Here is a 14,012-nt window from a genome sequence, read left to right as displayed (position 1 = left end):
GAAAGCTTTAATCCTCCAATTAAGAGAGACCATAAAGGCTGCATGTTCTATCATATTTCCTTAGAGTTGGCATATTCGTAAGATATTTTTCGCTTTATTGATTCACTGTTAATCTACATTGAAGAGAAGTCATATTATCTGTGAATATGATGGAGCGCTACGACTAAACTCTCATTTGCCAAATTAAAAATGGAATGTCAGCAAATTTTATACCTGTGCCATCCCACAGTTAGTGTAAACTGGATCTGGGTCTCTTTTCTGACGCTCGGAAGTTCAACTATTAGATGACATGTCAAATTCCCTGAATTCCACACATGGATGAAAATATGTGGATCCTACTGCTAATTGTTTCCAAGCTCCAAAAGAACAGGATCTGGCAGATTTGGTTTCTTAGTTTCTATCCTCTCTGAGCTGTAAAAGAGTAACTGTGGAGCTGCTTCCAAACAAAACAGTGATTATTTGCCAAATGGCATGTAGCACATAGGGAAATGCATTAAATGACAGAATCCTACTTTTGCTGTAATTAAGTAGAACTTTAATTCAGGTACATCCAGTGTATTTCAGATCATTTCCCAACTCCGAGAGCTGTGAGAGTGTCTGTTTATGTCACATGAATCCCACTCACAATGAGAGCATGCTGGAATGAGTTGCACTTTTAGGACCAGGAGTTAGCCTAATTTTTAAGCATCTGACTCTGTTAACAGAGCCTTTTTGTGTGCTAGCCTTAGTCTGCTGACAGTGTTTCTTCCCTTCCGTCCCTGTGAGGTGAGCTGGCCAGGAGAAAAACTTAAGCATTAGTGTATCTTACTAGACATCAGAGAGTCAATGTGGAGTGACGTGTTGCAAATGCCTCGAGCCCACGGTAAGCTTCAGTCAGAGCTTAGACATCTGAAAGCTCAGCTGTAGACAATGAAGCCCACAGAAATGGAGGTTTCTGGTTTTCTACTCAGAAATGGCTTGGAGTTTTGCCTTTTCTACCTTGTTCAGTTAACAGTTCTTACAGATTACCAGTCATATACAAGAAAGCAGCTTATGCAAAGCGCTTTTGAAAATAACAGTTATCCATACTGTGTGCTTGATTTTTCAATGGTGGTGGGCAGTTGTACCTGGAAGATGGCAGCCTCAGTCATTCCTCTTTTAGGAGACAGATTTTACCATTTCAGATACCCACTGCAGGAACAGATACACTAGGAATTTAGGTTGTAACAGTTTCACAGTTTGCATTGAATTTCTCGTTTGCTTGTTGCTGTTGTTTCTTCATTTTAAGCTGAATTCAGCTTTCGTATTTATGAATGCATTCAGTTGAATACATTGATCTAAAAATGTTTTTGTTTGTTGAGAATATATGAGTATAAGCAGCAATGAATGGTTGCATGCACTGCCTGTAAAATATGTGACCATGCATACAGCCATAATGCAAATGGAGAATAAACGTGTCAGCACCGGGTTATATATAAGATCATCCATTTATCCACCTCTGTATTCCCTTGAGTCCCATGGTCTAGTTGTAGGCATAAACTGTAGCTTAAAGCTGTTTTCCACACAAATAATGTATCATAGCTAATTGATGCATGACGTTAATGTCATCACAGGGAGAATAATGGATGCAAAAGTTAAAGCTATGTTCCTTGAAAATGTTTCAAAAATTAGATCTAAATGAGAAAATGCTGATGACTGAAATATTCTCAGGGAAGGGAGTCCTCTTCATTAAACTGTTCTGGGAGATAAAACTTGTTCCTCATCCAATAAATCAGATGTGGATTTCCTTGTGTCATAAAGCATGTTTTGTGATCATCACGTTTTCATATCCATCACAAAATCAGTGAACCGACACCCTGCAATATGGATTGGGGTGAGTCTGGAAATATGGCCCTCCCAGGACTAGTGATAAGATATCTGATTGTGTTAGACTTATTTCCAGAATTTTTCTGCCAACTTATACTTCCAAAATATTATTTATCTAAAAAATTAAAAATTTTTCATTATGTGCAAAAGCTACCACTTGTGGATATTTGCAGTATGCCTAATGAACCTTTCAATAAAAAGCAATTCCACTTTCTACACCTGCGTGTCTATTTCGCCTCAAATGTGCGGAGCAATTAGAACAGAATAGAGGCTAACCCAGCCCCGGGTCTGAATTTCATCACTAGAACGTATTTTGACCAATACAAGTTCAAAGTAAAATCCTTGTGAACATAGATTTGGTATAATATGTTCAATAGCTGTTTAGCATCCTTATATTGTAGGAGAATACATTCATAGCCACATGGTGTCTGTTTTCATATGCTATGAAAACAAGCTTCACTCAGTGGAGCACGGCTTTTTCATACCAGCTGAGTAACCAATTAAGAGGAATTCTACAATGAAACTTTTAGTCCTGACTAGTGTTTGTGTAAAGAGCTGTAGCGGATTTGGTGAGAAATCTTGAGCGCTGAATTTGATGACTGTCTTTTGCGCTCTTAAGGTGTGGAGAAAGATAACGGAGCCTTTGTCTTTTATTTAAGTGCAGTGCTTGCAACTCAAATGAAAGCATTTGTCAAGTCACAGTAAAGACGTAAAGAGAATTAAAATTGATAAGCCAAAGAATCTGGCAAATGTTAGTCTGTAACTTCACAGAAGATAAATCTTTGGGTGCAAAAGGAGGTCTGTGCCTCTTAAACTAGAGTCCAGATTAGAGCTCGATGCTGTACGGGTCTGGGGAACTCGAGGGTGCATTCTTCATCTCGTGTTGAGGGATAACGTGCCCATCTTTAAACCTCTGTGCGGAGTATGAGCCAGCCTCCCTCTCCATCTGCTGGGGAGGGGAGCAGGCTCCCGGTCCGCTTGCTGTTGCTGCTCAGCATGACGCAGTATTTGGCCTGCCCTGACCATCCAGCAGGCCTATGTTGCAACCTTTGTGGCATTTTTTTTTTTCTTCCCTAGTGTTTGCTTTCACTATGAGGTCTAAAAGATGACCTGTCATCTAAGTGGCTTTATTTTCTGGGAAGTTCCTCAAAACCCAAATTTTTACTGTGACTGAAAATTATTTGCAGTAAAAACTATATACATGCTGAGGTGACAGAGAAATGAGTTCATGTCCTCTCTTCTTTTTCTTTTCTTTTTTTAATAGCAAATGTACTGTCGTTTGTGCACAGTCAATGTTCGAATAGCTGAGTGGCTAATTAGAGGTGTTTTATTTTTGTAGCTACAACTACCAACTGAGTTCATTGTAACTGGGTTGGACTTCTTAATGTTCAACCTTTCCCAGATGAAACCTTTATTAGCACTTGTCATTTTGGAGGCCTGGCAGTCCAGACAGTGACCTTTATTCTGCTGCTGTCTTAGGCAGAGTTTATCATTCTGTGACAGAACCTAATTAAAAATAGAAAAAAATAATCGGAGAGTGATGTCAGTGGGAAACGGAGAACCAGAGTAAAAGCGTTTACTGGCCACAGTACATCTATAACTAGCTGCAGCTCTTCCCTTTTCTTCACTGATGGAGGGAATGTTACTCTGCCAGCCATTATTCATTCTCAATGAGCAGGGATAATCTTTCTTAATCCCTTGGAGGGGTTTCTTTGCAATATGTTCATTCTGAACTTTAAATGACTATTTACGTAGGGCCAGATTCTGTCATGCTTTTTCCTGCCAAATAGTAGCTTCCTCTATTAAAAATGCAATAGTGAGTAAGGACAAGAAGGAAGAGAAGTAGTCTCTATGCTGGATCCTTAACTGATGAATCCAACTATGTGAATTTTCACCTGCAGTTATTTTTCTTCATGAGCTGTGACTAAAACTTCTTATTTTATTGTCAAATCCTTCCACTTACCTAGATGAACACCAAGGCTTGTGGTCTGTTTTTTGGAAAACTGGAGAAGGAGAAAAGCCTGCAAACTATGCAGTTTTGTTTGTGTTCTTTTTCACAGGTTCAGCTTCTACCATTGAAACAAGGAGCTTTATGGCAGTCCCCATGCCACTAGCATCAAAAACTCAGTGAGCTCTTTCAGCTGTTGTCTCAGTGATCACGATTCTCAGCAGAAATTTATGTAATCAGTTAAAGAAAACAGTGCTGTCCTTGCCTTTGGTATTTTAATAACCCTCAAACTGCAGCAAAGTCAGTACTATCCAGATAGCCAAATTTAGACAGACTTGTCCGTTAAGGTCAGAATAGTTCTTACATTAGCCAGACCATTAACACAAGGAAGAAATTCTCTGTGTGTTGTATCTCTCTTTACCTGTTAAGGTCTCTTCCTTAACAGAGTGAAGAAGCTCTGGTGCATTACCTGTTTCTCATTTTCTAAAGTTCTTGGTCAATCTCCACCCCTCTTGTTTCAATCCTGGCTTATTTTTGTTTATGTTACCTGTCTGTGAGTTTAAGATTTCCTGGTTCTCATCAGTTTCTCTATTCGTGTCTTCAAAGGTAGGTTTATTAAGTGACAGAGTTTTCAGGTCCAGCTTACTATTTTCAAATGGAGCAAGGCTGACCTTGAGTCATTTTCTTTACTTGGCTCGTTATAGTATTTCTGTTCTCATAAACCATCTCAGAGAGATTGTAAATGATAGTGTTCCCCTGCGAGTTCCTGAAGAACACCAGTAATATCAGCTATCTAAGTTCTACACTGTGTAGGACCTTTTTTGTGCCGAATGTACGTCATGTAGGCAGTTAAGGTACAACAGCCATAAAGAGGATACAAGGAAGCAAGGATCTTTTAACACTTCAGTTCTTTAGAGAATCACTCTGACAATAAAAAATATTTAATCAATTCTGCAGTAAAAAACATGGGTGCTTCTAATAAGTGTGGCTTCAAAAAGTAGATGCAATAGAATATCAGCTTCAGTCATTTGAATCTATGCAGACACTGAAACTGAGGATGTCTAAGAACAAATGCCTGGTATCTCTCAAAGGGTCAGCTCATAAAGTAAAGGCACTTACATGTAAAAAGAATTAGGTTATTTTAACTACACATTTCATTCACTTTGTCATACAAGATGGATTCTTTAGTTATAGTGTTAGATTTGTATCAGCTTTACCTTTCCTATTGTTGCTGCCTTTTCTTTCTTTCTTTTTTCTTTTTTTTTTTTTTTATATTGGCCACAATTGCAATTGTGTTCTAAAGTATTCACGATTATAAATCCTAATATCACGTAATTGATAATAGTTGCATATGTAAGCTTCTCTCATTGGATTTTATTCTGATTTTTTTTCAATGTATTTTCTGTTTTTTCTACTAATATATCACAGAGGTGCTGGACTACTTACTACTGATATACAGGAGCTACATTGTTGAAGATTCTTTTCCAGTACAATAAGATAACTCTTTTTCACTTTGAAGAAGCCTGTTAATTGAAGGAGAGTTACTTATTCAGGCAGCTGAGTTCTTAGATTTGACTAATTACATCCTATGTAAAGCATGTCTTGTCAAGAAGCCTGACCCAGTGTCCATTAAGAGCTCAGAAATTTCTGAGATAATAGGGAACTGGGAAAGAGCCAAGAACAAGGGAAACTGAGGGGTTTTAACTTGATGGTGGTTATTTCAATGTATTCTGAACAAGAAACCCTTTTCTGTGTTAATAATCTAACCCTTTCGTATGTTATTGATTTTAGTTGATGAAGGAGTTTCCTCTGCTCAGCATGTTCAACATCCATGAAAACCTGCTAGAGGCTTTGTTGGAACTGCAAGCATATGCAGATGTCCAGGCAGTCTTAGCAAAGTATGATGGTAAGCTCATATATATTTATATTTTCTCTATATGGTACACACAGAAGCAATGTTTCTAAGTCAGACTCTTAAAATTTAGGAAACACTGTAATTAAGGTGATTGGCATGAGCTTCATAGATCCCCTTACACAGTCCTTAATCCAAAGATTAAAAATTGTGCTTTTTTTTCCTGACAATCCGTGCTTCATTCATTGTACAGGGTAATGGAACTCACTTACTAGCAGCTCTTCAGTGCTTTTTGCTTTTTGTTGATGCTTAAAGAACGACTATTTAGGTTCTGCAGACTTTTTATTGTGTGCTATTCAAACCTTGTCTGAAGAAAGGATTATCAGTTCCCTTGTGGACTTTCTATGAATGTTGACTTAGTAGCATACAAGTGCTTTACAAACATTAATTGATTTAACTTCACAGCAGTCTAGTGAGTAGCCCACTTCATGTCTTATGGGGAAAACTTGTAAAGCTCAGAAGACTAGGTGAACGTTTCATGTTAATTTTCAGTATTTTTCAGTAAGCACTGGTTTATGCAGCATCACATCACTTTTTGTGTTCAAATCACTGCTGCTGCTGACTTCAGCTCTAGCCCTTTGAACTTGAATTCAGACATCAGGGTCTCAAACAGAGAAAGGACAGAGTAAGAAGTGCCAACTGGCATACTTTGCTTAGTTTAAGTTAAATGGGTTTTCCTCGTGTTGTGTAGAAACTTTGTGACAGAAACAGGAATGCAGTCCAGTTCTCTTGAGCAGCATTCATCAACCTTCACAGTGCCACTCTCCATCTTCTCCCTGCAGTCCCTGGCTTACTCGCTATCCACATTCCAAGTTCTGCAACAAGTGAATCAGGAATCCTACAGCTATGAGTTTCCTCTTGTGTTACTACACAGTCCTCAGTCAACCTCAGAAGAATCTCATTCTATGCACTGGAGTATGGCAAGGGAGTTTAAGAAAGGAATATTAGGTAATCATGCAACTAAAAATGAAATCATAACACACATGAATCAAATAGCTGAATTAAGTGAAACTCTTAACTCTTTTTCTAGGTTGATCTTGCAACCTTTAAAATGTTCTTAATTACTAGCTCTTACAGCCTTTCTGGTGTTCTTTGAACAGAGATTTTAAGGCTTGTAACTTCTGAAGTTTTTGAAAAGGTAGAGGGACATCATTTGAGGTACTGTTGTATAAGTGACTACCAGTATGGGCTCTGGAGCCTATATCCACAGTGCTTTGGCCACTCTTTCTCTTCGATTCTTTGAGGGAATTAGCACCTTTTCCAGCCTGCCCTTAGTTGATCCTCTGTCCCATTTGTCTACTGCATTGTCTTCTACTTCTCTTTTGCATGGTCAGTTTCAGCTTTCTGTTGCTCCCAGTTCCTACTAGAGGCTCCTTGTTCAGTCAGTACTGTTCGTTCCCAACGCCATTCTTCTGCCTCTCCTAACTACCTATCCCAGTCTTCTCTTCAGGGCAGTGGTGGTCATGATACATCTCCTCACCCATTTTATCATAGAATCATAGAATGCTTTGGGTTGGAAGGGACCTTTAGAGGCCATCTAGCACAACCCCCCTGCCATGAGCAGGGACAGTTTTAACTAGATCAGGTTGCTCAGAGCCCCATCCAACCTGACCTTGAATGTTTCTAGGGATGGGGCCAAAAATATGTAAAAATACTTGCTGAGGGTGCACTTGATCCCACTGTCTGTGTCATTGATGAAGATGTTAAATAGCACCGGTCCCAGTATGGACCCCTGAGGGACTCCACTTGTCACCGGTCTCCATGTGGACATCAAGCCACATTTTCCAACTCCTGTCTTACCAGACATCTTTTCCATCTAACCTTTTCTCTGTGGCTTCTGCCTCCTCTTCATTTGCTGTTCTCTGCTGCATTGCCTGGATGCCAAAAAGCAGAACAGTAGAAGTGCATGCAGACAGAGGCTTGTCACTGTCAGCCCTAGTACTTGGCCCCATATCGTCACATGGAACAGTGGCAAAAGGATGATGTGTAAGTTTATTGGAGTAGAGATGTGTGTACTTGATGAGCAAAGAATCTTTGGAGGGTATAATCGAAAAAATTGAAGAAGCTTCCACTGAATATGTGCTAACTGCTTTCTTCTAACATCTTGTAACTTAGGAAATTAAGGTAAATATTCATGAGGCTAGCAATAGGCCATTGGCTTGATACTAACACGATCATCCTGCCAAATTTCAGTCACTTGCAGTAGACTGTGGCAGAGCTGAGGTTATTTAACGAAAGATAAATAAGTAGTTGATTACAGGCAACATTAGTGATAGCCACTGCTACCAGTCCAGCCTGGAATGTTTTCAACTCTTGCTGGAGTCAAATCATTCTAAGCAGAGATCAAAATGTCACCCCAGCCCTTGAGTACTGCCATCCAGTAGCAGTAAAGACCCTGGGAGAGATCTTGGTTGTGCTTAGTCTGGTTGAAGAAATCTGCAGTTAAAGTGGTAACATCAGAGTCTTTCTTGTAGCTCCTTGCATTTCAGTAATTCCTGTGACACAGGTCATGACACAACACGTGTTGTGTGTGACACACAACACATCCCCATGGACTTTACTTTCACATCTTAAGCAGCAAGTAAACAGAAATGCCCATTTTGGTGTCCCAGGCACCGCAGGATGTTGGCACCTTCTAGTCTTTAATGTAGTTGTGAGATAGTAGCCCTGGGAGATAGCAGAACTGTGACAGAACAGGGAATTAAGCCATGCCCTCCCAAATCTCAGACTAAACTCCTGTGCCAGCTCTACTTTTGCATACTAAAGCACCGATCCCTAGTTTTAAACAATATCTGGTGGCACTTTGTGTCATGGAAGTTGATAAAACTTGAAGGTGTGTTTTGTTTTCTCGAAAGCATCTGACAGAGTCAAAACTGAGGTCATAAATGTAACAAATGAGGCTTTTCAAAATAAAACTTGTCTTACTTTGCCTGTTTGAACCCATGCAGTTTCAACTCATGCTTTGCCATATATAAACAAAGGTGTGTGTATAGACTAGGTACGCACAAGGACTCAGCAAACACAGGCTTAACCAGTATAACCCTTACAGTTCATGAGTCTCGGAAGGCCCATCTCAGGGAGTCTCAGCTCGTTTTAGAACTCATCAGCTTCATGTGTTGTAAGATTTATTGGAATATAAAACAATGAACTCATTTATACTTTCCTATCTGCAGTTTCTGTTGGTCCCACTCCACTGTCTTTTTTTGACTAAGACCAAACCTGATTTATTGTATTTTGATAACATATGAACAAATTATTTCCTTGAGCAGTCTGCCCCCACCCTGGGCTAAAAAGTTGGATCACATTATGCAAAACCTCAGCCTGTGCAAGCAGACACACTGCTTTACCAAAAGCCATGTGTTAAATTGTGTTTATATTATGTACCTGGCAACAGAGCTGATGTCCATACTCATTATTCATGGAAAAAGGGCCTCATTAGAGGGAAGGCATGCACTGTTGCTGAGCTACATCATTATGGTTTCAGAGTTCAGTGCCTGTCAATAGAGTGCAGATGACCTAAATACTGTTGAATTCTGAAAGGATTTTTGGCTTTGATTTAACACATATCCATGTTATTTACAGCAGAAATAGTTATGGCTGCTAAAGAGACTGTTCTTGATGGAATAAGCTTCTGGTATTCATAGCAGATAAAGTTTCTTTGTTCCTCTTTCCTTGCATTTTAAACAGATTGTCTTCCAGTGGAGTAGGTCTGCTTGTTGTGATGCTTGGAGCAAATGATATAGTAACTTCCCTGGGCATCCAGTTGCTTTGATTGTTATTATCTGGTAACCTGGACATTGTGTGAAAACTCAGACCTTTCTGGCAGTTGAAAGTCAGATGTAAAAAGAATGGATGCCTGTGTATTTAGTCATAGTGATGCAGTGGTTCCTCCCTAAACCTGTCCTTGCTTTCCTTTTTTTTTTAATTACAATGTATTCCAGTGAGACTATAAGCCTTCTGGTTTGCAGGAGAAACACCTTATACAGATTCCCCTTTCACTTACCCCCTTGCAACAAAGGAGAAAGATCACGTCACCAAGTAGACAGAGTCCCAGATCCAGAGTTCATTTGAGAAGATAATTTAAACCAAAAGATACATAGGAATAAAATGGGTTTTAAATACAAAAGGTCGCATTCTGCTCTAGGCTATGACACTTTTTTATTTGGTAACAGCTTACTTGGAAGAATTTAACACTTCAAATTAGTGTCAAATCAAAATGTAGGCCTTTGAAGAAACACTTTAGAAACAGAGTCTTCTTTGTCTTGGAATACTTTCAGCTTAGTGAAATCCAGACAGTTAATGTAGAGAAATTAGTCCTCTGAAATGTAGCCTTTTCAGGGCTACTCTTCTTTCTCCAGTCCCCCTCTGTCCAATTTCTTCTTGTCCTTACAGACTTATGAAATGGGTAAATTCTATTTACATTGAACTTGAAGGTATTGCTTTTGTAGAGTGTTGCAGATTGATGAAACAATTGCATGGAGTCTTCAGTTATATTAGCTGTGGTCTCCAGGGTTTTTGTGTATATGTGTGTATTTGAGATCACAGCTCCACTCCATCAGTTTCATTACTTGCCATAATTATGTTTCGTATTTTTGGGAAGATGTTCTACCTGGCGTGGAGCTAACTGGGTAGATATTCTAAGTGCAAGAAAGGGTTTTCATCTGAGTTAAAGATGTAGCAAGTGGCAGTATGGAAGCCACCATTACCTCATGCACACTATTTTATAATTCTTTTGTTTCTTTCAAAGAGAAACCTTAAGAGAAAGTTCCTTTTAGTTAAGGTCATACCAAAGCCTAGTCTACCTTCTCTGAGAGATGCAAATCAAAAAAGACCTCCAGTTTGTGTAACAGCAGTATCAAGAGAATAGTTTGTCTTTTTTCCCCATGACATCTTTTCCAGCGCCCAAAAACTAGTTTCTTTCCTCCATGTCAAAATCACTTGTCACTTCAGCTAGGTCTCTGCATCAGTTCTGTGTCGGTTCATACCATCTGGTCTCTTTTTTTGCTATGTGATTCTGTGGTTTTTTTTGTTTCTCCTGCTTGTGCAAAAGCACAAAAAGTCTAATTATACTAATCTTGCTCTTTCTCATCTCCCACAGGAGAAATTATTTCTTCCCCTCTATATACGTTTAGGATTGACCTTGGTCAAATCAAAGGGGCCGACACCTGCCTGGTCACTGAGATACTCATCTCAGCAAGAGTTGCATATGAAGTGTTGACAACCAGCCGTGACCCTCAAAATCTTTCCATAACTGAACGGTTTAAGTTCTAGTTGTGGTCATGGCAAAATAAACACTTTTTGTTTGTGCTGAAATGTTTTTCCCATCCTATCAGGGGACCAAAATCCAGGCCTTAACATACACAGTGGCTGTGTGTTTGTGTTTGATTGGGGTGTTTCCCACCACTGAGGAAGAAAGTACAGAGAATCGGAACTGCCTTGTTTTGCAAGCTCAAAGTAAGCGTTAGATCATTGTGTTCATAGTTTTGCTCCCTCCAGAATGTTTTCTACCACGGTTTGTGGAAAAATGCAATGACTGTTCTCATGGGAGATAATACTACAGGATATTAGATCTTTTTGACAAAGTGTTTTTCCCCTGATGTTCAGTTCATACTTTCCTTTATTGAATTCCATCCCATTACTCTTGCTTTTAACCATTTGTATCAGCTTAATTCACTTTCTTCCTTAATGTTTGTGTCTTCATAGATGACTACATCTCTCTTCTGTCATCACTGATCCAGCCTGCACATATTTATTTGCTAGAGTACTTTCAATCTTTCCCATAAGCAATTTTTCTTACCACCTGTGCAAGAGCTGACAATCTAGCCTGCAGGTGCAGAGAACTGGGAGAGTTCTGTGCTGACAGGGCAAGTGTTGGCCTATCACTTAAACACTAAAGTCTACAGACAGGCTGAGGGAGAGAAAATGAGAGCTGGGGTTCACCCCAAGCCATAGCACAATATATGTCCTGTCTTCCACGATTTTTTGTTTTATCTCTTCACGTAACTTCTTCCAGTTTGTTGATACACTTTTAGTTACATATTTGGAAGTATGTGAATGATTCCAGCAGCTTAATGTAGACTCTCTCCAGTCCTATATGAAGAAGAACTAGCAGTTTGACTGGAAGGATCTTACTGTGCAAATTATGGCCCCAGATTGACAGCTTATTTCAGCAAATATTTAAGTCCTATTAGTGTTGATAAGGCTATTCAGCTATCTGAAATTAAGCCCATAGGAATCTGTATTGTTGATTTGGGAATAACATACACTTTGGGGTCAAAATAGGGAATAATTTCTGATTAGTGACTTAGATTTTACATTTATTAATGACTGAAGCAATTGCAGCATGCCTGTCTCTTCACGTTTAGGGCCTTCTGATGACTTGGATAAGGGATGTTGCACCAGTCCGTATCCAGATTCATCATTTTTTGGTTTAGTTGCTATTTTATACAAACAATAGATCCCATGACGTATTTAGATCATATATGGCATATGCTGGATATTGAATCAGAGAAGCAGTGATATTATGGTTGCAAGTTTCTGTCCATAGCATCTTTCCATTAGTTCACTATCACAAGCAACTGCTTATGAAGCAAATGACCAGTAAGAATTCACTTTCCCAACCCTCCCCATAGCTGATTGGGGCTAATCGAAAGAAAATGGTCACAAATTAAGTCTAGACTATTTTGTATTCTGTTTAAAGATACAAGCAATAAGGAAGAAGGAGAGCCTTTTTTAGATTGAAACGTTGGTTATTATTAGGCAAAAATGTCCTGATTGTTTTGACAACAGAATAGCAGTCACATCTTTCAGCACATTGTGGGAGCTCCACAAGTAATCACAGGAGGGTGGGAAACGGTATACGTGAAGATATTTTGCCAGATGACTCAAAGAGCTGTACGTAGTGATTTATGAAAAACCTCACGTTGGTTCCTGACAGAGGATGTATCTCCTAGGGCTAGTTTATACTTGATTCCCTTGCTAAACTCAAGTTGTAACCAGACATAATTGTTTTATGCTTTTCTCTAAAATAAGAGGGTCCAATTTTGGAGATGAAGCCTAAACTATATGAGGATTTTGAAGTATTGTAGTGATCAGACCAGGATATAGCAGAACTAAATACTTACAGTCTAATATGGAGAAAACAAAAAGCAAAACTTTTGGAGGAAGCAGGCATGGACCTACTGAGGGCTATCTCCACAGCAACATAAAAATGAACAGTTACATGTATTTCTTCCATTGCCAAGGGACTGTAGATATTATCCTCAAATAATTGCCTCATGCTCATTAGGAGCATAGTACAGGAAGAGGCCTCCTGGGTGAGTCAGGTCCCCCGCTGTTGCATTCACTACATGATATTACCCCTTCCATGAGCTGAGCAACCTCAATCCTAGAATTAGCTGTTTTGTTTGCCCCACTATTCTACCTGGAAATCTGCCTCAAAAATTCACTTCTCAGAAACCTTTTAATCTCCAGCCTAAATTTAATTCTGAACTGTTTATTCTTGTGCCAACATTATCCTGTACCTAAGCAGCCCTTCTCCTTTCCTGGTGTTCCTTGTGAGTATGCGTAGGGACTAGTTGTATCTTCTCTCAGACTTTATTTCATTTGGATCGTTACAAAAACAATCCAGTCTTTCTGTTTGATTTTGTTGTTCTTGACCACAGGTGATGAGATTTGAACACAGCATTCCTTAAGAAATCCCATTTCTTCTGCAGGAATGACTCAGGTGGTGTACCTGAGCCTTACCTCACCTCGCCACATTTCCCTTCCTTACAGATGCCAGTAGTTCATTGTGGATCATCCTGCAATCCATATGCACAGATGTTTCCAACTCAGGAGCACTTACTACCTACTAGAAGATACTGTTTTGTGATACAGTGTTTTGTTCTAGTATATTTAACCCTGTATCAAGCTCAGTTCCTCCTGTATGGTATTTTAATCTCTTAGCCAAGAATTGTAATAATGCTTGCAACTTGGTCCCTGCAACTTCCACTGAAGATTCTCCATTCAAGTATCAATGATCTTATGCAGAAACTAGCCTTTATACAAGTGGTTAGAGGTTTTTTTGTGTGTTGAGTGGTCTCATTGTTTAACAACATGGATTGTGTATTGATGGCTGAATTGCCATTTTCTTGCTGTCATTCTGGCTTTTGCTGGCATACTTGCTTTCTTTGATGAAACTGAGCCAGCAGCTTTCATCGGCATACAACTGTTTTTCCTCTGCTACATCAGTTACATACTTCAGACCTCTTGATTCCTCCTAGTTTTTACGTCCTTTAAACAGATAGAAAAGTGTCATGGTGCTCT

General features: G+C 39.3%; 1 protein-coding gene across 4 annotated transcripts in view; it reads left to right on the top strand.

The window, feature by feature from the left end:
- Positions 1-14,012, top strand: part of ST7 (suppression of tumorigenicity 7) — a 159,775-nt gene that overhangs the window by 116,708 nt on the left and 29,055 nt on the right. For all 4 annotated transcript variants that reach the window (XM_075727865.1, XM_075727864.1, XM_075727867.1 and 1 more), the window contains one exon: positions 5,585-5,699. In XM_075727865.1, the coding sequence (XP_075583980.1) occupies positions 5,585-5,699 (115 nt within the window). The remainder of the gene's footprint in view (positions 1-5,584; positions 5,700-14,012) is intronic.

This window comes from Pelecanus crispus, chromosome 1, assembly GCF_030463565.1.
Source record: "Pelecanus crispus isolate bPelCri1 chromosome 1, bPelCri1.pri, whole genome shotgun sequence".
NCBI lineage: Eukaryota > Metazoa > Chordata > Aves > Pelecaniformes > Pelecanidae > Pelecanus > Pelecanus crispus.
The sequence above is the reverse complement of the archived record's forward strand: the minus strand, read 5'-3'. Positions and strand labels throughout refer to the sequence as shown.